Source organism: Somniosus microcephalus, chromosome 32 (assembly GCF_052327205.1).
Source record: "Somniosus microcephalus isolate GS21.2 chromosome 32, FLI_Smic_1.0, whole genome shotgun sequence".
NCBI classification, from domain to species: domain Eukaryota; kingdom Metazoa; phylum Chordata; class Chondrichthyes; order Squaliformes; family Somniosidae; genus Somniosus; species Somniosus microcephalus.
In genome coordinates, this window is record NC_141018.1 from 35377653 (window position 1) to 35401458 (window position 23806).

The 23806-nt window shown below is 45.0% G+C and overlaps 1 protein-coding gene across 11 annotated transcripts in view; it reads right to left on the minus strand.

Annotated features, from left to right (window-relative positions):
• The window catches only part of ppip5k1a (diphosphoinositol pentakisphosphate kinase 1a), a 154055-nt gene that overhangs the window by 13467 nt on the left and 116782 nt on the right, over window positions 1-23806 (minus strand). For 9 of the 11 annotated variants that reach the window (XM_085972406.1, XM_085972412.1, XM_085972411.1 and 6 more), the window contains 2 exons: window positions 6514-6651; window positions 3504-3632 (listed from right to left, as the gene is read on the minus strand). In XM_085972406.1, the coding sequence (XP_085828532.1) occupies window positions 3504-3632; window positions 6514-6651 (267 nt within the window). Of the gene's footprint in view, window positions 1-3503; window positions 3633-6513; window positions 6652-13740; window positions 21325-23806 lie in introns of those variants that run through there. The other 2 variants (XM_085972417.1, XM_085972416.1) reach the window with 2 other exon arrangements.

Genomic DNA, 23806 nt, shown 5'->3' on the forward strand with positions numbered 1-23806 from the left:
GTAATGAAAAGGTTAAGGCAGACTGACCCAGAAGGTGCCGCGTACCATCACTGATCTGTACGGGGGTAGTTGAACCCATGTAGGGGGATTGAGGGAGTTAATTTTATATACAGCAAACTGTCACTTCCCGGTACCTGTGCAGAGTATCCTGCTCAATCTGGACCAGCATCGAGGAACTGAATGTAGACTGACAGACCCAGGCACAAGTAACGTGGATTCTAGCTCTATCGAAATTAACCTTTAAATATCACTGCAAATGTTGTCATTTGAAAACATTTCTTCCAACAGAAACAACACTGCAGCTATGTCCTGTAGATGTGGGCAATAGGGACTAGCATCATAATGTGTCGGCAATTAATTTAGTCAGTGATGCACTAAATTAGCACGGGCATATTCATTAAAACAAATTCCTTTCCTTTAGCTTAGGTATTGCTATTCTGTATTCAGATAGAATCATAGAAGTTTACGGCACAGAAGGAGGCCATTCGGCCCATCGTGTCCGTGCCAGCCGACAAAGAGCTCTCCACCCTAATCCCACTTTCCAGCTCTTGGTCCGTAGCCCTGCAGGTTACGGCACTTCAAGTGCATATCCAAGTACTTTTTAAATGTGATGAGGGTTTCTGCCTCTCCCACCCTTTCAGGCAGTGAGTTCCAGACCCCCACCACCCTCTGGGTGAAAAAAGTTCTCAACTCCCCTCTAACCCTTCTACCAATTACTTTAAATCTCTGCCCCCTGGTTATTGACCTCTCTGCTAAGGGAAATAGGTCCTTCCTATCCACTCTATCCAGGCCCCTCATAATTTTATACACCTCAATTAAATCTCCCCTCAGCCTCCTCTGTTCCAAAGAAAACAACCCCAGCCTGTCCAATCTTTCCTCATAGCTAAAATTCCCCAGTCCCGGCAACATCCTCGTAAATCTCCTCTGTACCCTCTCTAGTGCAATCATATCACAACAGATATTCTATTATTAAGCTTTTGTCTGTTGTTAAATACATTTGTTCCAATACAAAAAAAAATTACATGTTAATGAAAATCTGGAAAGATTGTTTACCACCGGGTACCAGGCAGTGCCAGTTTACTGTATATAAAATTAACTCCCTCCATCCTCCATGGATTCAACTAACTCAGTACAGATCAGTGATGGAAGGCAGCACCTTCTGGGTCAGTCTGCCTTAACCTTTTCATTACAAACTACTAGCAGTAACCAGGTCAAAGAAAATCCAAAACGGAAGTAATTCTTTATCGGCTTAGCCGTGGGGAATTAGCAATGACAGATGTGTAAGTGTACAATAACACAGCTGTTTGAGGGAGCAGATAACCATCACCAACTATACCACTTTTTCCCCTTCAGAGTGAAGGCTTTATACAGAGTGCGGACTGCTCGGTTACACACATGTACTGCAGGAAAAGTGCACCTGAACATTTAAATAAAGGGCCGGGTGGTGCAAAGAGCTGGCAACAACAACTTGTATTTATACAGCGCCTTTAACGTAGTAAAACGGCCCAAGGTGCTTCACAGGAGCGATTATCAGACAAAGTTTGACACCGAGCCACGTAAGGAGATATTAGGACAGGTGACCAAAGCCATGGTCCAAGAGGGAGGTGTTAAAGAGCGACTTAAAGGAGAGAGAGGCGGAGAGGTTTAGGGAGGGAATTCCAGAGCTTAGGGCCCAGGTAGCTGAAGGCACAGCCGCCAATGGTGGAGCGATGAAAATCGGGGATGCGAAAGAGGACAGAATTGGAGGAGCGCAGAGATCTCGGGAGGGTTGTGGGGCTGGAGGTGGTTACAGAGATAGGGAGGGGGCGAGGTCAGGGAGGGATTTGAAAACCAGGATGAGAATTTTAAATGGAGGAGTTGTCAGACCAGGAGCCAATGTCGCACAGTCTCTGGGGTCGGGGTTCAAATAAGCCCGGACTGATGGGGTGAAACCCTTCTCGGTCTGTTGGCTGCGAGGGTGTGTGTGCAAATTAAGTTTGGGCAGGCTCTATCCAGCTCCCGGCTGATGGTGAACCCACACACAAAACCGCTTCTCATTCAATGGTGAACTGGCAATCTCAGTCAGAAAGGCCACGGAATCGCTGGTGTGGGAAACAGAAACAATCTCACTCCGGTGTAGAACGAAGATACTCTTTGGAGATTGGGCCGAGGCATCTGGTAAGAAATTTAAGGTTTTTGAAAATAGAAACAGATAAAGAGAAGACTGAGAGGTGACCTGATAGGGATCTTTAAGATTATGAAACGGTTTGATAGGGTGGGCGTGTGGGTGGAGACCAGAACTAGGGGCCGTAAATATAAGATAGTCACTAATAAATCCAATAGGGAATTCAGGTAAGAATGTGGAACTTGCTACCACAAGGAGTAGTTGAGGCGAATAGTATAGATGCATTCAAGAGGAAGCTAGATAAGCATGAGTGAGAAAGGAACAGGTGGTTATGGTGATTGGGTGAGATGAGGAGGCTCGTGTGGAGCAGAAACCCCGGCACAGACCACTTGGGCCGAATGGCCTGTTTCTGTGCTCTAGATTCTGTGTAACTATGCAAATTTTTATTAAACATGCATCTTTTTTCTTAAATAGACAACGGGGGAGTGTGCTGAACAATAAGTATCACTTCCCCTTAATGAGTGGCAGGGACTGGTTCTTCATTCTGCACATGTACTTTCCTTCCCAATGTCCAGTGGGCACAAAAACATGGATAAAAGTGTGGCAGATATGCCAACATTTACTCTACTGCTGTGAAAGGCTCTCACTTTATAAAGCCCAGCCGTAAAATCCCACACCAATACGCAGTATGTCACGCCAACTGCAGCTCACATTGTGCAGGGTAGAGCTTCCGATTGCCGTTCTCAAACAAACACTTAACCCAGTACAATCCTGTCCGCTATTTGCAGTCAGGCAATTAACCCATTTATTTCAATTATTAAATGGCCCAACATCTGTGTAAATGTAGCACAATGTAGTCACGAATGAAGTGCTTTGTACACAAAGTGTGCCAAAAAGATTCTCTACTCTATTGTCGTTAACTCCTGGCTGAATTCGACAATCCTTCGGTGCTTGCTTGCGGTGAGGAAAAGCACCGCTCCACGTTGAAGCATACAATGCACAGATCTCTGTTTAACACCTGATAAACGGAGAGAAACTGAAAATCTAAAACCAATCTGTACACACACCCTCCCCTCCCCTCCCCTGGGAATTCTCTGCCCAACACGATCCTCAGGCTTTCCAAACCCCGAACCAATCCTCACTTTGACCAACCTCGCCTAATATCTCCTCGTGGCTCGGTGTTTGATAAAGCGCCCTGGGACGTTTCACTACGTTAAAGGCGCTGTATAAATGCAAGTTGTTATTGATTCACCTCGTCTTCTATGTTTACAAACCTCGGTCTTGGCTCTTCACCTACGTTTCTCAATTAAAAACTTGATGCCCTCTCAACACTTTAAAGATCTGGCAGATGTAAAACACCTAATGTTTTTAAGTATTTTTTAAAATAAAAGTTACTTACACCACGGGGGTTTTTCTGAGCGAGGACGTAACGAGAGGGAGGCAACTGAGGAGGGCAGGACTTGTTGTGGTATGTACGCATCCACTGCAGGCTGGCTAGTCCCCATGGTCTCGAACATTGCTGAAAGTTCTGTCAAGTAATTACAATGACTATTACACAAAGCATAAATAAATTCAGAGCTGTGTGACAGCAGTCTTATTACCTCAAACAAAATAAAGGTGGTCATTGTTACTCATACAACAGTGACTACACTTCGAAAGTACTTCATTGGGTGTAAAGCGCTTTGGGACGTCCTGAGGTAGTGAACGGCGCAAGTCTTTCTTTCTTCCAGAATATGGCCGAGATATCACCCGGGACTCACTTGCCCTGCCAGTGCAGCCCGCGAGAGATTTGCAGTTCAGTGCGTCTCTGCTCAAGATCTTGCTGCTGTGGGATGTTGCTGGATTCAGTGCCGCCCCCCTCTCCTTCGCTTGTCATTCAGTGACAGTCAGCAAGGCAAGGCTACTGGGAGTCAGAGCTAGCGCAGCATCCATGGAGCCAGTGAATGGGTCCAACTAAAACCACGGGACTGCAGTGTTTAATGCAATTGGTGGATGGTTTCTCTTTCCCCCTTCCCTTTCTCCAGTGGGGGAAATGCCTGGCATTTAATCTGGCAACTGAAACTGGGGGCTCACCGGGCGGAGAGCCCCCGGGGGCTCACCGGGCGGAGAGCCCCAGGTACTGATCCACATCCCATTATCCCATGGTGTAAGGCGATGGAGCCTTGTTCAGCATAGCCCCACCAGCTAGCCATTGCGTATGAATGCAGCCCCACTATAAGGCAAGGTATAACTGGCAGATTTATAATCAAGTGAGGCTGATGATTTCCTTCCACTCCGTCCTTTTGCACCGAGAGCAAAGCTCGGGCATTGTATTAAGATCGGGAGAGTTTAGAGATGTACTGTGCCCTTACAACCCACCACAGTGAAGCAGCTGGTCAGTATGTTATGGATATGGAGTAGAGGTTCACCTTCTCTGTCAGACAATCCATTTGTTCAATTCCTGTCTCTTTATCTCTGCAGCAATGTTACCTTATCATAGTGCAATGTCTGAAAGCAAGTCACAGTGAAATATGTGGAAGTGCAGTGACTGTTATGCAGGCAAATACAGCAGCTAAACTCCACCAACAACCTCCCACAAACAGCCATGGGAAGAATAACCAATCTGGTCTTCTGATGGTGTTGACTGAAGGAGGAATGTTAGTCAAGTGTCACAGTTATGTCATTTTAAACAGTACATCTACAAAAAGATTTTGCCTGGGAGCATTCCATCCAGGAATTCAACCACTTAAGAAAGCTGGCAATCCTGTTGAGGCTTAAAAAAAGGGTTCAATCTTACTTACAGGCGAAATTCCACCTGTAAAATCCCAAATTATGATTGTTTTCTACTCCAGTACGTCCAGTGCGAACTGCTTAGAGTCCTAAATTCAGAAAAGAGGTTTAAAAACGCATTGGAACCTCCATTAGCCACACTCCAGTTACTGTACCCAGTTTTTCCAATTACTCATCTGAAATTTCACAGGACAAACTCTCGCCCATGACATTAAAACTACACAATGCTCCTTTTGCTTTCTGGATTTTTGTCTTCTTTTCTCGGTGGACGAAGCTACACACAATGGTTCTTTTATTTGTACTGCGCTTCTCCTCATTCCTGCGCTGAGGGGATTGCTGCACAGTGTACGCAGGACCAAAATTTGGGAACTCAATTATCTGCCGCGTTCCATTATTTCCGGAGGTCCCTGCCATCATTTTGGGAATTAGTCAGGTTTCATTTTTTAAATTGAAGTTAGGAAACTTGAAAGGATTTTTCATTTGGAGCTTTTACACTGAAGTAATGTATTTTACTGTTCAAATCCAGTGTCTGGATTCAAGTACAAAAGGTTGGTTCACTAATGCAATGCTAGACCAGAAACAAGGCTGCAAAACTGGGGAATGGGAAACCGAAAATATCCATTTGCATTCAGGGTATGCAAGAAAATCTGTTATTACCAGCAAACTCCTAAGTAATATTCAACACTGATTTCCCCAGTACAGGCTCAGAATCTGTATTTTGCTGAGAAACATGAATAAAGGTGTGTATTTAATTTTGAGTATTGTGCTCACTAAGGTGATGGATGTTGGTGTGGTAATGGAACACTTTACTGCTTCAGGCCTCTAGTATTCCCCCATCAAGCACTCCCCTCTCGGGTACATCTCAGGTAAGATGCGGAGTAAAGCTTCCTCTACTCCACCCCAACAATAAAAAAAACCTTGCATCTGTATAGCGCCTTTCATGACCACCGGACGTCCCAAAGCGCTTTACACCCAATGAAGTACTTTTGAAGTGGAGTCACTGTTGTAATGTAGGAAACGCGGCAGCCAATTTGCGCACAGCAAGCTCCCACAAACAGCAATGTGATAATGACCGGATAATCTGTTTTAGTGATGTTGGTTGAGGGATAAATATTGGCCAGGACACCAGGAATAACTCTTCGAAATAGTGGCCTTGGGGTCTCTTATATCCACCCGAGAGGGCAGACAGGGCCTCGGTTTAACGTCTCATCCGAAAGACGGCCCCTCCGACAGTGCAGCGCTCCCTCAGCGCTGCACTGGAGTGTCAGCCTAGATTTTTGTGCTCAAGTCTCTAGAGTGGGACTTGAACCCACAACCTTCTGACTCAGAGACGAGGGTGCTGCCCACTGAGTCACGGCTGACACTCGATGTGCCTTAGCCCAGCCTCAGAAGAGCGCCTCCTACTGAGCCAGTGTGATATTTTCCCAGTCCCGCATACCAGCCATCCTGCAGCGCCTCTTAAAGATGGGCTGGTTTTTTTTTGTGCTGAAATTTGGGGCAGATGTGTGGGTCGTGACATGTCGGGTTGTGGAACAGCACTGTGACTTCGCAAGCTCGGGTCATGCTGGGACTCTAAGCGGCCAATACACCCAAGGGAGGGCTCTCATTGCATCAGTCTGGGCTAAAAGTGCATCGTTTACCTTTCGATGCTCTATCGTGAGATTTTCCACAGATTTCGGAGATAGATGACAGGAATTCATTCACTTGCTTCAGGGAGAGAGAGTTATGGAGTGTTTCGAGAGGGTAGATGGAAGGAACCATGGAGCATCCTTCAAAACCTAATTAAAAATGAGGAAAAAAATACCCGCAATTAATTAATTTCACAGCACCTTAATAGATCCTAAACATTCTCTGAAGGCAATGAAAACGGCTCATATCAAAATTAGCATTCTCCCAGGGCGAATTCACTTGTTTTTGTTATGAAAAGGCAGTCATTGAGCCAAAGCAAAAGGAGCCAGGCAATCGCAACAACACTGGACACTTACTGTGAGTATCAGAGCACTGTGGGGCCCACGGACACTCCTGGTATGTAACTAAAGTTATATCTGGGGGAGGCAGCAAAACTCCTAAACTGTACACTTTGGTGGAAAGGATGAAAAGTTGAAGTAGCCACTGTTCTCGGCATCAGTCAAAACCACGGCCCCCCTACCACAGCACAGTGGGATTCTGAAGCACACAAAGACCAACATATTTGGCTGGACTTCCCCTGTCCACTACATATGATAAATAGGTTAATGCGCTCATTAAAATAGTGGGGGGGGGAATCTTCAGATGCACGCATCATATGTTAGCATTCTGAGGTGTAATTTTACAACCCATTATCACCATGGAGCAGGAATCCCTATGTTGAACATATAGACATGGAGAATGTCTGTAACCTGCACCATATCTTACTGCAGCACTGAGTAAAAGATCACACTTTTACATCCAGGACAAAGCATTCACTCCCTCCACCACCGGCGCACCGTGGCTGCAGTGTGTACCATCTACAAGATGCACTGCAGCAACTCGCCAAGGCTTCTTCGGCAGCACCTCCCAAACCTGCCACCTCTACCGCCTAGAAGGACAAGGGCAGCGGGCGCATGGGAACACCACCGCCTCCAAGTTCCCCTCCAAGTCACACACACCATCCTGACTTGGAAATATATCGGCCGTTCCTTCATCGTCGCTGGGTCAAAATCCTGGAACTCCCGCCCTAACAGCACTGTGGGAGCACCTTCACCGCACGGGACTGCAACGGTTCAAGAAGGCGGCTCACCACCACCTTCTCGAGGGGCAACTAGGGACGGGCAATAAATGCTGGGCCTTGCCAGCGATGCCCACATCCTGTGAACGAATAAAAAAAAGACAGGAAAACAGTCAAACTTGGCTGCAATGCACAGAAAAAGCTGCCACTGCACAGCAGGTCTGTCAGCTTCTGAAAGAGTAAAGACAATGGATAGGACCCTGTAAGGAAAGGGGCTACAGCCCCAAATGTTGACTTGTCTTTTCTCTTCCACGGACTGATGGTCCTGCCCAGCAGTTTCAGCGTTTCCTCTTTACAGCTCAGTATTCACTCTCTTCACTCTGCGTCTCTGGCGATATTAATCACACTTGGGATGACGCAAGATGATTTCATCACGCGGGTTCAAGTGTGAATTGATTTAGAGCTCGGAGCAATGGAGCTCATTGTACACTAGGCATGCAGATTTACTGCAAATGGACTCCTCGTCACCCAAGCCACCTACTGAAAGGAAATGCGTCCCCTTGATTAGATTTTAATCTATTAATTAGTATTGGATTTAACACTGTGGGGAAACAAGTGCAGCTGCCTATAAAGGGACTCTGCAAATAACTCGCATTAACTGTGTACTGGCAGCATTCAGACTAGAAATGCATTTAGCTCCTACATTTTAAAAACATAACTAAGAATTCATTGTTAAGAGCTTGTGATCCTGACACATCAGATGGAAGGTTCTGTTGTTTCGAGGATGTCACCCGCAGGAGTAGGAGCGGGTGGAAAATTCTGAGAATATAATAGTCCCCATACGGTATAGAAGATTTTTTTTTTAAATAAGTGCTTCATGGTGATAAACAAAAACACCAATTTTTCCCTCTTTTTCAATTTGGTCCATGAATCGGCAAACACTAATCTGACAAAAGTATTTAATCCAATGCCAAAAACCTGCTAAATGTGACATTTAGCAAAAGCACAACTTGGTTTGACGCTGCTAATCTCTTCCCATGCCCTCCCAATTCACTCTCCTCTTGACCTTAAAGTCCTCACATATGACTGACGACGCTTACGCAACCCTAGGCTGTTTTCCCCTGATGGAGAGTCGAGAACTAGGGGTCACAGTCTCAGGATAAGGGGTCAGCCATTTAAGACTGAGATGAGGAGGAATTTCTTCACTCATTGAGTTGTGAATCATCTCTACCCCCAGAGGGCTGTGGAGGCTCAGTCGTTGAGTATATTCAAGGCTGAGATCGATAGATTTTTGGACTCTAGGGGAATCAAGGGATATGGAGATCGGGCGCGAAAGTGGAGTTGAGGTCGAAGATCAGCCCCGATCTTACTGAATGGCGGAGCAGGCTCGAGGGGCCGTGTGGCCGACTCCTGCTCCTATTTCTTATGTTCATGTGCAAGGGGCCATTCTTCATGCGAGAGTCCAGAAATGGAGTGTCGGCAGGGTATTCAACTATGGTTGAATTGAACTTGGTACTTTTACCTTGGCCTGCACAGCTCAGTTCCGCACTGGGCGGTGAATCAATCTCTTAAACCATCAGGGGATTAAATTACTATATTTTAAAAAACTGCAAAGCAAATTGCAGCTTTGCAGAATTGAAGGGAGCCCAGGAGCTAGAACGCAAACAATGTTTGATGTGTGCTGCTTGCTTTCAGACAATAGAGGACGTGAGTGTGGCGATATATTAAAAAAAAAATTGTCGCTGCCTTTTAGCACCAAGTTCTGAATCCAATAAGCTCATCACCAATGGAAAGCATTCGCCACTACTGTCAGGGGTATAATGTCCTTGCAAACTGCAAGTGAGACCTATTAGAAGGCACAGTGTGGGGAAAAATACACTTAAGCAAAAAAAAAAATACTTTGATCAATTAGACAGATTCTTTGGGCAGGGGGTGGGATTAGAGAGAGAGTTATTTTTCTGGGGGGTGGGGAAGATTGGTCATGTAAACCTTTAGGGAAAAAGGTGGATTTAGAACATTAATTGATTAATGGTTTGAAGTCAGCAAAGCAGAAGAGGAATGAAATGTTATTCAACCGAACAGCTGGAAGCAGGAATGCCTCATTACAGGATTAGCGAGAAGCCAATCCTGCAGGACCCTGTGTAATTAAAACTTTTGGAACACGTTTGGCATTTTATGCAGAGCAAAGCATCTACACACACAGTCAAAGCAAGTTACTTTATTACAAACTGGTGGGGACCAGGGCAGCAAACACTGGCAGCTCAACTCATTCAGGTTTCAGTACTTGCCCTTAAAGAATCACAGAATCACAGAAACCCCACAGTACAGATAGAGGCCATTTCGGCCCATCGAGCCTGCACCGACACATATCCCACCCGATCCCCGTAACCCCTACACCAACACATATCCCACCCTATCCCCGTAACCCCACATATTTTAATCCCCCTAACACTAAGGGTCAATTTATCATAGCCAATCAACCTAACCTGCACATCTTTGGACTGTGGGAGGAAACCGGAGCACCCGGAGAAAACCCACGCAAACACGGGGAGAATGTGCAAACTCCACACAGTCAGTCACCCGAGGCCGGATTCGAACCTGGGTCCCTGGTGCTGTGAGGCAACAGTGCTAACCACTGTGCCACCGTACTTGAAAGACTTGCATTTATATAATGTCTTTCGCAACCTCAGGACGTCCCAATGCACTTTATAGCCAATTAAGTACTTTTGAAATGTAGCCAATTTGCACACAGCAAGGTCCCACAAATAGCAATGTGATATTGACCAGATAATCTGTTTTTAGTGATGTTGGTTGAGGGAAGTGTACTGGCCAGGACACTGGGGAGAACTCCCCTGCTCGTCTCTGAATAGTGCCCGTGGGATCTTTTACGCCCACCTGAGAAGGCAGACAGGGCCTTGTCTCACCCGGAAGACGGCACCTCCAACAGTGCAGCGCTCCCTCAGTACTGCACTGGGAGGGTCGGCCTGGATTTTATGCTCAAGTCTCTGACTCGGGCGAGAGGCTTACCGACAAAAAAAAAAATCTACCTCATCCCATTTTTAACAACTGTGCATGAATTGGGAACACATCAGAACTTTTATGGCACTAGGTACTTATTCGCAAGGAGAAACCAATGCAAATATCCAACACCCATAGTGCAGGACACCACTAAGATTGAAAAGGGGAGGAGAGAAACCAGATAAATCAAGAAGCATGTTGGCCTTTATTGCAAGGGGGTTGGAGTACAGGAGAAAGGAACTCTTGCAGCAATTGTACAGGGCCTTGGTGAGACCACACCTGGAGTACTGGGCACAGTTTTGGTCTCCTTATGTAAGGAAGGATATACTTGCTTTAGAGGCGGTGCACCGAAGGTTCACTAGATTGATTCCTGGGATGAGAGGGCTGTCCTATGAGGAGAGATTGTGTAGAATGGGCCGATACTCTCTGGAGTTTAGAAGAATGAGAGGTAAGATCACTGAAACATACAGATTCTGAGGGGGATTGACAGGGTAGATGTGGAGAGATTCTTTCCCCTGAGAATGTTATGTTCTTATGTCATGGTCAGCTGATGCCAGGTTTGGGTTTGAAAAGCTGGTGGGTTGTAGGAGGAAGGGAAAGACTGACAAGAGCTGTGGAGTTGCACAATTTTGAGGTCCTGGTAAAGAATGAGTTGGAGTAAATGGTGTGGTCGAGTCTTGATTTCAACATGGCGAGGAAGAGGAATTGGGTATTTGCAGGTTCTGGATGTCCTGCACTTTGGTTTTTCAATAAAAAATAAACACCCACGACCAGTAAAGTGTTCTGATATATTCCCAATCCATGCACAGCTATCATAAAATGGGATGAGACAGTTTTTTTTATAACAGGTCTGAAATTGATTTCAGAGTGTCACTATGGATCTGGCTGGTTTGTGAAGAGAGGCTATTTGTTATACTTGAGGTGAATTTTATTAGCTCTGGGTTCTGAGAAAACCTTCATTTAACTTACACCAGGGAGAATGTTACAGGAGCTCTGTAATAACTGGGGTTGTTTATATGGAGCACACCAGATGGTGGGAACTGTGTTATGATAATATATTGCAGGCTTGAATACACTCTGAGCAATCCATTTAATATATAGTTTTGAACAGCACAGTTCATTAGTGATGCAATGGGCCAGAGAGGATGGGATGCAAGGCTTCTACGCACAATTCCTGACAAAGAACTCCTAATTACAGTACTGCTTTGGTAACTATTAGAGACAAGACATATAACCACAAGCAGGGAAGGGAAACTCACCCATCTTAGCAATTGGTTCAAGAGCAGCATTAGTAGACAAGTCATAGGAGTAAATCAACTGCCTGCCCACTTATTTACGTAGTGGCATATAACCTTGGAAAGGGAAGAATATATATATTTTGTTTTCCTCAGTCTCTGAGCTGTACAGATTAGGAAGGTCCTAGATTTGTTCTCTGGTCTATGCCGTTAGCTTATCAGCCAGGGCAGAGGTAGGGATGTTGCCCTATATTCCCTAGAGTTTAGAAGAATGAGAGGTGATCGCATTGAAACGTATAAAACTTTTAAGGGGCTGGGAGGATGTTTCCCCTGGCTGGGGAGTCTAGAGCTAGGGGTCACAGTCTCAGAATAAGGGGTCGGCCATTTAGGACTGAGATGAGGAGAAGTTTCTTCACTCAGAGGGTGGTGAATCTTTGGAATTTTCTACCCCAGAGGGCTGTGGAGGCTCAGTCATTTGAGTATATTCAAGACAGAGATCGATAGATTTTTGGATATTAAGGGAACCAAGGGATATGGGGATAGTGCAGGAAAGTGGAGATGAGGTAGAAGATCAGCCATGATCTTATTGAATGGCGGAGCAGGCTTGAGGGGCCGAATGGCCGACTCCTGCTTCTATTTCTTATGTAATAATGCCTTTTAATAGAATGACTTCCCTAGATTTTGGAGTCAGACCTCAAAATGCACCTAAACAAAATGAATCGCTGAGCTACAGACTGAAATATCTTTGTTAAGAGAAGTTCCTGTTACTTGGTGGAGAAGCAACAATGTGACTGATAGTAAGAGGGGGAAAAGAACTGAAGGTTCTTGTATATGGCAGTAGATGCTATGTACAGGAAACTTTGTGTTATCCGGAGGCTAAATGTCCGGCAAGCTCGAGCCACCGGCAAAAATCAGGAGCCGTTTTGTTAGGTTTTTTTTCTTCTCGTGGCTTTTTTTCCAACAGTCAGGCTCTGCAAGGTCTCTCTGAAGCTGTTGCTAAGCTACAGAGACGCTAGAGAGAGTACGGCCGACTGTTTAGAAGCTGTTGCTAAGCAACAGCGTTTGTTGCCAGATGCAGAGCTGAAAAGCTCCGTATGCTTCAACATTAACGCTGGTTTGTCCGGCAGTTTTGCAGGAACGGCAACAGCTCGGTCCCGTCGGTGCCGGATAGCACAAAGTTTCCTGTACAGGGCACAGGAAAAGATCACAAGGGACACAAATCTTTCAAAGGTACAGTCACTGCGAATGATGACTTACCTGTGGCACGAGGCTGATAACCAGCGGATAACAGACAGAACAAGGTCCTCTATGGCGTAATCACAAACAGCTGGTAGAGAAAGCGGATCTGTGACATGGCAGAGGCTCGCAAATTGTCCTCTACACAGTACTGTATTCTACCAACCCTGTCGCAAACCTACATTAGATATACACACTATCCAAGTGGTAATTGGAATACCAACCAATATATTTGAAATGTATATAATTACCTTCGAGGACTCCTGCATACATTGCCACCAAATGGCAGAAGAGAAGTTATTTATGGCTTCTTCAACCAATGAAAAACACCGAAAGCCTCTCACAGGAAAAATGACAGGTAGGAAAAGACCTACTGGTCCAATCAGCCTGTCCCGTATAATTGTGATGTCTTGTGTATCAGGATACGGACACTCCCCACCCTACCCAGAAACCATGCGATCTCCTGGGCGAGATGAGAAAACCAATAAAAACCTCGGCCAATTAGGGGCGAAAGAAATGTAGAAAATCGCTCTCCAATTCCTTTAGGCGATCAAAACTAGTCTAGTAGACCACTCGGGCCCTGATTAATGTTATACGGTACCTACCTCTTGTACAAGGTGATCTCTGCCCCAGCCAGAAACAGGTCCAGCTCTCGCTTGAAGGAAGTCGGCGAATCAGCATTCACCGCACGAGCCGGCAGCCTGTTCCAGAGGCCCACTATTCCCTGGGAAAAGAACCACCTCCCGACATCAAACCTAGTTCCGCCTTTACATAAATTGAGATTGTGATCCCTGGTCCACCCTAACTTATTTGGTTGAAACAAACACAACCTAATCCCTTCGTAATCTTGTAAACCACGATCAAATCACCCTTAAGGATAAGCTTCTGTATAGAGACCCAGCTCTTTTGAGCCTATCTTGGTAACTAAGATGCTTGAAGTGGGTTTCCTCGTAATTGACTTTTGGTAATATTTTCTCCCTAACTCCTCTCCTGGGACTTTGACTCCTCATGGGGTACAGTTCCATGGGTAGCAGCCTCCAGTATCTCGCCTTAGTGACCATTCTTCGTGGGTCAGCCCACACAGTGAGCACCTTCAGGCTGCTCAGCTACGAGGGGAATCTGAGCCAATACTGTTCTCGCCCAACATTCAAACACGCCCAAATTTCCCGTGGTGAGGAGGGACGCAGGGTGAATCAGTGCATGGTGATCAGGTTGGCCTTTCTGCTCTCTGGGTGTGGTGTTGAATATAGCGTCCTATGACTGCCTTAGCCGAGGTAAGTAAACAGCGTCGCAGAGAGGAAAAAAAAAAGAAGTGCTTGCCATCACTTTTAATGCAAAGAGTCAGACAAAATGCATCTACCGTGCTTAAAGTGCTACAGTATAATAATTCATATAATTCATATAATAAACATGCACACACACACATAATTACTGCACTTTACAAGATTCATACCGTATTACTGATCACAGGCTCAATAACAAATAACCAACTCCACCCGGGGACCTGAAGGGGTGAATGCTCATATTGCGATTCTGTTGCATATTAATACAATACTGTGCTCTGATCAAAATCATATATCAAGTAAAATACGCCAACATGAAAGTCAATCAAAGAATGCTCACGTCAATGATGGTGCAAACCATTTACACTCCACAATCCGATAAGCTGGGCTTAGCTCACATCAAATGCAAACGCTTCTGCCATAGCAGCGTTTCACAGCGTCATGCACGCGGTCCTAAGCTGCTGTTTGGGAGAAGTCCGAGTGAGGGACAGCAACAAAACCATACCACGGAAAATAACTATTCATGTACATCAGAAATCACGAATCCACTGCTACACAATCGCCAGCACGCATTCCACATGCAACATAGCTTACTTGACCAGGAGTGAGCTCTCATGAGTTACACTGTGAAGTTTTTCTATATGAATAAAACAGCTAAAGGCTACCAGAACTATTTTTAAATCGACTTTCACTGTCTAGACTAATACCTGGAATGGGCGGGTTGTCTTATGAGGAAAGGTTGGACAGGCTAGGCTTGTATCCGCTGGAGTTTAGAAGAGTAAGAGGTGACTTGGTTGAAACATATACGATCCTGAGGGGTCTGGACAGGGTGGATGTGGAGAGGATGTTTCCTCTTGTGGGAGAATCTAGAACTAGGGGGGTCACTGTTTAAAAATAAGGGGTCGCCCATTTAAGACAGAGATGAGGAGAATTTTTTTTCTCAGAGGGTCGCGAGTCTTTGGAACTCTCTTCCTCAGAGGGCGGTGGAAGCAGAGTCCTTGAATATTTTTAAGGCAGAGGTAGATAGATTCTTGATAAGCAAGGGGGGGTGAAAGGTTATGGGGGTAGGTGGGAATGTGGAGTAATCAGAGCAGCCATGATCTTATTGAATGGCGGAGCAGGCTCGAGTGGCCGACTCCTGCTCCTAATTCGTATGTTCTTTGGTAGAACGACAAACAAAAATCAACCACCAGTAAGCAAACAGATTAATAATATGATTTGAACCACAATTGGCCCAGTCCACAGGAGAAGCCAGTTCAGGTTGTGACCTACTTAGGGTTTATAATCCATAAGGGTTGCACTTACACTTATTTTTTTGATGTCTCAATTTGTTTCCAGCAATGACACGAAACAAATGGCAAAAACACCAATTTTCTCATTATTGGCCCTGGTAGATTAGAGAATGCATAACCGTTTGCATTTACAAATCGCCCCCTCAGAGGACACATCTCAAAACCTCAGTAATCGTGATGTTTTTAAAGAGATGATTTCACCTGCATGTTTCTATTGGAGAGAATGGAGGAGATAAACTCTCATGGCTGGAACCTGGGAGTGTGCTTGCTGTAAAGGGGAGTAGGAATTATGCAGCCACTCTGTTTGAGTTGAAGATATGGAAGTAAATCCTCCCCCATTGGGCACTCCTGTTAGCAGAGTTATCTTGGACCAAGCATTTAGCCGTGTCAATCCTGCATTGTGAAGCAAACGCTCATTTACCTGCTTGCTCCACTGTCGCAGCAACATTGGGAAACCAACAACTCGCTTGCCCACTCGATCAAGTGGGATAGAAGCTATGAATGGCATTGGATGTTTAGTCATCCTCACTATCGGAAGGTGAATGAATGGAAGCAAAAAAGGGGATGAGACACACTCAGGAAATAAACTCACTGATTATACCTGGTGATAGTCACAAGCAGCAACTCAACCAGTAAGGTGTGCAAATGGTCCTGCAGGCTACCGTCCGCGTTTGCATCTAACTGCCCTGAACAGTGCACCTCAGCCCCATACCAGCCATCCCATGGGCTCTCTCAGTGAGACTGCTAATTTGGTGTCAAGTAAACTGCATTGTGCTGTGGTGTAAACCAAGCACTAGGGTTTATTTCTAGAGGGATAGAACTGAAAAGAGGAGACGTTATGCTAAACCTGTATTGAATCTTGGTTAGACCACACTTAAGAGTACTGCGTGCAGTTCTGGTCGCCATATTATAAAAAGGATATAGAGGCACTGGAAAGCATGCAAAAAAGATTTACAAGGATGATATCAGAAATGCGAGGGTACATCTATCAGGAAGGGATGAACAGGCTGGGTCTCTTTCCTCTTGAAAAGAGAAGGCTGAGGGGTGACCTAATAGAGCTCTTTAAAATTATGAAAGGTTTTGATAGAGTGGATACAGAGAGAATGTTTCCACTTGTGGGGAAGAGCAAAACTAGAGGCCATCAATATAAGATAGTCACCAAGAAATCAAATAGGGAATTCAGGAGAAACTTCTTTACCCAGAGAGTGGTGAGAATGGGGAACTCGCTACCACAGGGAGTGGTTGAAGCCAATAGTATAGATGCATTTAAGGGGAGGCGAGATAAGCATGAGGGAGAAGGGAATAGAGGGTTACGCTGATAGAGTTAGATGAGAAAAGACGGGAGGAGGCTCGAGTGGAGCATAAACACTGCACCAACTCAGTTCATATAGCAGTCTTACAGCCGAAGGAGCAGGAACCCTGGCTCATGCTACCCAGAGCCACTGCGGGAGCTGAAGGTCAGTTTTATTTCTGGAAGTAAACAAGCCTGCTTGAAAACCAGATGTAATAAACGATATGCTTCAGAAATAGTCAACGAAAGAAATACTTCAATTTTCACAGAAAGAGAATTGGGATGAACAGCCAGAGAGAGGGAGAGAGGCTGCAGTTTCAGAAGTCCTTGGCTGTGTGATCCATCACGCTCCTTAAGCGAGCAACGGAACACACTGAAATGCTTTTCTCATTTATCCCAGTTTTTATAAAAACACCCAGAGTGGGTAGATTTTGTGGCAGGCTGCAAAATACAATGATTGAGAACAGAGGCGCGGCAACCAAATATTAGGCTTAGCATCCAATATCATTAAATATTTTAGGTTTCAAAGTGAGATGATGTCTAACGTGGGATTCAATTGCAGGGAAGACACAAAGCAATATGCATGGGGGGCGTGGGGGGGCACTAGATGTTCCTCACCAGGAAGCTATCTAGGCCACCAGGTAATTTTGTAGAGATAAGGTAAATTGCACTGAAATATAATTGTCAATGCACTGCACGCCGTTCAATTCTGAAACTGATGATGAATGGAGAAGCCATGCTCATCTGCTCCCAGACGTGCTATTACTTCAAAGATCCTGAAACCTGCTTACACTCACCGACAACCATTCCATTCAAGGGGAGAGGGGAGAGAAAACATTTAAACCAGACGATTTTTCTCTACCTGGAGCTCGTAGTGCCAACTATAGAGTTCAAAAATTTGCCTACTTGGGCCATAGACAAATTTTCTAGCCATGGCACACTAGTCCTCCCTCAACTTGTGATTTTCTAAGGTGGCTTTCTTTCCTCAGGGAGATGAGCGCACTCCACCATTCCATCGGAGCAATAAAAGCAGTACCTTTATACTTGGAGTTAATGGGCAGAAGATTTCGCTCTACATTACTAGTTATACGGATTAAGAAATAAAATACGTGCGAGTTCGGTAAACTAGTCTTTAAACCCTTTTTGGGAATATTGGTTGATGATTTCCCGTTACCTAATGAGGAAGTGGGTCATATTTTGATAGAGCATTCATGGTCACTTTATTTAATGCCATTTTTGGCAAAGAGGGTATTTAAAAAAAAAAAAATTCATTTACAGGATGTGGACGTCGCTGGCAAGGCTAGCATTTATTGCCCGTCCCTAATTGCCCTCGAGAAGGTGGTGGGGAGCTGCCTTATACAACCGAGTGTCTCACTGGGCCATCTCAGAGGGCAGTTAAGAGTCAACCGCGTTGTTGTGGGTCTGGAGTCACATGTAGGCCAGACCGGGTAAGGACAGCAGATTTCCTTCCCTAAAGGGCATTAGTGAACCAGATGGGGTTTTTCCAACAATCGGTAGTTTCATGGTCACCAGCTTTTTATTCCAGATTTATTTAATTAACTGAATTTGAATTCTCGAGCTGCCGTGGATTTGAACTCACGCCCAGGCCTCTGGATTACTAGTCCAGTATGCTACCGTCCCCGGTAAAATATTACTTGTGGGCTTTTCTAATTACTTTCCCCCTTCGCCAAGGGAATTTGAAGATTACGGAGAAATTAAATAAAAAGGTCAGAACAAGCAATGAGCAACAACACCACCAGATTCAGAAAGATTTGGATTAATCAGATAACTGGGTCAATAGGTGACAAACGCAGTTTCATTTGGATAAGGATAAAAGAATTAACATGGGAGCAAGGAACCCAAAAAAGGGTGCATGTACTAAATGGAACTGCAATATAAAAATATACTGATCGGGAAAGAGATCCAGGGATTGAGAGAAATGGGGAGACGTGGGTGACAAGGGTTGATCCATTAAAATGTGACAATCTGATTGGGTCGAAAGGCTTTTTCCAGTTCCTAATTTTTTTTCTCCCCTTATTCTCATCTGATTCCCATTGGGCTACAGCTCCGCGGGTGCCAAGTACCTTCCAGTATCGCGCCCAAATGACCACTTTAATATGTGAAACTAGACAGAATGTGGTGATGGTGATGAGCTCTTTGGCCATGGCACAGCCTAGCAGATAGTCCTCCCCCTAACATCTACGCGAGCAAACTTTCCAGCTGGTGTCACTGCATAGCAATTAGGCCTTGGAATTACCTAGAATTTACAGCACAGAAACAAGCCATTCGGTCGAACGGGTCTGTTCCGGTGTTTATGCTCCAAACAAGCCTCCTCCCACCCCTCTTCATCTCACCCCATCAGCATATTCCTCTATTCCCTTCTCCCTCATGTGTTTATCTAGTGTCCCCTTAAATGCATCCAGGCTATTCGCCTCAACCACTCTATGTGGTAGCTAGTTCCACATTGTAACCACTCTCTGGGTAAAGATGTTTCTCCTGAATTCCCTATTGGGTTTATTAGTGACTATCTTATAGTTATAACCCCTAGTTCTGGTCTCCCCCACAAGTGGAAACATCTTCTCTCCATCTACCCCATCGCGCCCCTTCATCCTTTTAATGACCTCTATTGGGTCACCCCTCAGCCTTCTCTTTGCTATAGAAAAGTGACCCAGCCAGTTCAGTCTTTCGTGATAGTTAAAAACTCTCATTATGATTGACGTTTCTGACCCACCCCCCACCTCAGGGCAACAGAGGCCAGCTGAAGCCTTGACTGAAATTGGCTAACTTAGTTAAAAATAAACACTGGAGATTGAACGCGGGGCTTCTGTGAGGCTCTGTCATACGGTGACGTCACCACCAAGCTATCAGGGCAGCTTGTAAAAATCCTTAGGCCCTTAATATGTGACCTGCATTCAGAGATTTATTTTAAATGGATGCTGGGTTCTTATGCTCCCGACTACACGGTTACAATGTCATGATTGCCCGGCTGGATCACAGCCAGTGCAAAAATAAAAAGTGATTTGCTTTGAATTAAACTTTCCACTTAATAACTCATGCCTGAAATGGATTTAGTGATGAATGTTTCTTTTTGATTACTTTGAATTCACTTTGCTAACTACTATTGATTTCAACTTAAAAACTGCAGGGCTGTGCAACTTAAAAACTGCAGGGCTGTGCAACTTTCTTCCACTAAGGCTGTTTATCATCAGCTTTTATTCCTTTTAAGAGAAACATATTATAATTCAATGGTTGATGGTTAATGGAGGAGGGGGGGTGGTGCGGGGAAAAGAGGGGGGGAAAAAGTTTCCATATTGCTTGCGAACAAATCCTTGCCAACAGCTTGCCTTTCATTTCAAATGCTTACAGCTCAAAGCCTGCTGGGAAAAGAAGCCAGGCACAAAACCAAAAAGAAATCATAAAGCACTTCAGCTCCCTTCAGCTCGAATGCTGCCAAAGCGAGCTGCCGCCAGACACCCCAAAGTAGCCTACAACACCGCGCAGTCTCGGAGGGGGCCGTTCATGGCCGCGGTCAACATCATCTCCAACAGACGGACGGCATATCGTTTTCACCGGTTAAAAAAAATCAGACTTTCAATTACTCAGATTGAAAACACAATTTTCTTTTTAAAACGCCAATGGTTAACCCTGGCGAGAAAACAAGCGGCAAAAAAAGCCGGCAGAACATGCTGGAAACGCGCAACGGGTCTGCGGGTGCCCGAAAAAGGGACAGGTTAACGTCCTGGGGGCAGGCCCTCGGTCAGGAGATTGTGACAAGTTCCTAGGAAGGGCCTGCCACTGGAATGTTAACTTGTCTTTTCTTTTGCTTCCATCATTTTTCTGTTGCGAATCAGCATCCTTCGGTTAGGCTCTGACAATCAGCTACATGCGATTGTACAGTGGTGAAATAAGAAGGGATTTTAGTTGATGTGCAGTCTGACTTTTAACCTGTAAAAATGCCCTACCATTGTGTTAGTAGCAGGGTTTTTTTCTATCCGCAATCCAAAACCTAGCAAGCAGTTTGGGTTATTTTTTTCTCCCCCTAAGAGTGCCCCCATCTGCAGGCTGTTAAAGAGATGTGGAGGCAAGAGATTCCCGCAGCCCCCCACCCCACCCCGATTTATCTTGACAAAGCTCACTTGGGTCCAGATCTACAAGCTGCATCATAGCTGCAATGGCCTGAAACAAGATTCATCCAAAGCCAACCATGCAGCAGTAAGGTGCAGGTGATACCGTAGAGGCAGTCGATATCATCCTGCCCAGAGATCAGCCAGTTCTTGAAGAGTCGAATGTGGTACGAGCACTGCTGGAGGTGCCGGGACAAGGCACCGTCAAGGGCCAGGTTCTGTGCGAAACTGTTGTCGGCTGAAAATCGCCTCAGCAACTGCGCCACGTGACGATTGTCCAGCAGGTCTAGGGAACGGGCACCAGTAGAAAAAGAACAAAATAAAAACACCAACAACAAAAAAAAGGACACAATTACCATAATTATTCGGGCTTTTTTTTTTCAAAAAAAAGGAAGAAGCATTTGTAAGAATCTGAAACATCAAAGAAAAGAATGTACCAAATGAAGAGAGAAAGACAAAGACAATGAGCTGCTGGTCTCGAACCCAACCGAAAGGAACATACATTTATATAATAGAAATAAAATAGAAATCAGAAGGAAACATTTATTTACTGCCTGATCACATCATTGAAACATCTCAAAGTGCTTCACAAAGTGAACTGCTTTTAATGTACAGACTTAGAGGCAAATGTGGCAGCAATGTCCCACAATGGTTGAGGGAGGAATACTGTCGGGACACCTGGAGAAACTCCTGGCTTTTCTTTTAGCAGTGCCTTAGGATCTTTCAACGCCCATCTGAACAGGCAGATGGGGCCTTCAGTTTAACATCTCATTAGAAAGATGGCACCCACAGCACTGCAGCACTCCCTCAGCACTGCACTGGGAGTGTCAGCCTGGATTTTTGTGCTGAAGTCTCGAGTGGGACTGGAACCCACAACCTAATGGCTCAGAGGCTAGCATGCTGCCCACTGAGCCACGGCTGACACTTGTACACTTTATTGGTGAATGTCACGATTACGTTCCTGAAAATATAAACTAGTTTTCCATGAACGAAATAAAGGCATCTAGGACAGTACTCCAACCGTAGCCATGCAAACATCATATTTCAATTATTGAACATCTTGATAAAACAAAGTAGGACCAGTATTGGACTATCATGAGGTCTGGGGGACTCTGCAGTGACCTCTGCACAAAGGTTAAGTGTGCTGACCTGGCACAGCATGTGGGCTCCAAGTGCATCCCAATCCTGTAGCTTGAAAATATTTCACTTTCCTAACTAGTGGAGAATATTTCCAATTGAATACAGCAACCACTCTACTACCTTCAAGCACCAGTCATCAAGTTTCAGCCAAGTAAGGACAAGCTGCTCTTTTTTTGGGTCATTTGCACACACAGGCCCTGCAGCAGCGAGACATCAGACAGCCTAGAACAGTTAATCTCCACGGGAGGTGATCTTTCCAGAGAAAGAAAGCCGGCTGCAACTAGACACGACAAAAGCAGTGGGCGGTGGCCTCAATACTGAACTGAAATAGAATCTCACTTAGGGTCTGGAGGGAAGACCCCTGCTCTATCTGCTAACAAAGAAAAGCTTTTTTCAACTAACTAAAGTCCAAAAGAATATGGGCTAACATGAAGTGGGTGGTGCAGCAACGTGTTTGCGATTGTAGGCAAATGGGATGGGACCCAGGCCTGAGGGTGGGGAACAAAGTGTCTAAGACCTGATGAAATCTTCTTCATGTACAAGTTCATGATCTCTTAATCCCCTCTTCTGCAAATGGCACTCCTCAATAAAGATCTTTCATGGGGTGTATATTGCTCCCTCACTACCCAAGAAACGCGGGGATATATCTGGGAGTTGAGATAGTTGCACCCTTCCTGCTGAGTGATATTTCCAGTAAGGCTCTCTTAGCTCCCAAATAAACAGGGTGCTCACATGTCTCTCAAACTTCCATTATGTCTCAAATAAGCAAAAATTAAATATGTACCTAGCCAGTGATTATTGTTTTTGATTAGTACGGCTTCTTTCTGAAAATATGACTGGGCTTCCCAACTGCTCAGTAAGAGCAAAGAAGACTCTTTGCTGAGCTAGCAAGTCTCAGGAAAGGCAGAGGTGACGGCATTACAGTTGGCCCTCTTGGCTTTGGAAGAGAGGCGGGCAACGGGAAAATCCAATGGTTCCCATTGGAAGACGCAATGGGAGGAAGTTGAGCGAGGGTATGTTTGGAGCAACCATACCCTCGTACCACCTTCAGAAGGGGAGAAAATTGGGTGGGAGGAATCCTGATAACTCGTGGAGAAAAATCTATGCTCGACTTGAAACAGATGTCTGGGACACCGGGGCTCACAAGTGGAAGAGAGTTTTAAAAAAGTTCCAGAACCAAAACACCAACAAAAAGTGCGAGCGAGACAGTTTGTTTGAACAATTGAAAGTACACATATTGCTCTTCCAAGTTTCACTTTTTTTTTTTTTTTTTAATATAAAGTGCATGCATATGTATATATGAGAAAATGAAAATAAGACAAATGCAGCTACAAACCACAATGTAGATTGTGAAGACGTTGGGTGACTAAATAAGGAGAGAGGATGTGATATGAGTTCATGCGGACTTGTCTGGTGGGATGCATATAGCACCATCTTCAAGAACAAATGTACAATTATGTAATAAATATTCTGACCAATTTTTCTCAATCAATGAGACGGCTGCTGTTACAAGTGTGTAACGTAGAATAGTTACTGCCTCTAGTCGTAAATGGATGCAAGAGAAAATGACCAGCATTATGCTTGAATGGATTATCGAGTTTTCATTTCTACTCTTGGTGAACTGTTAG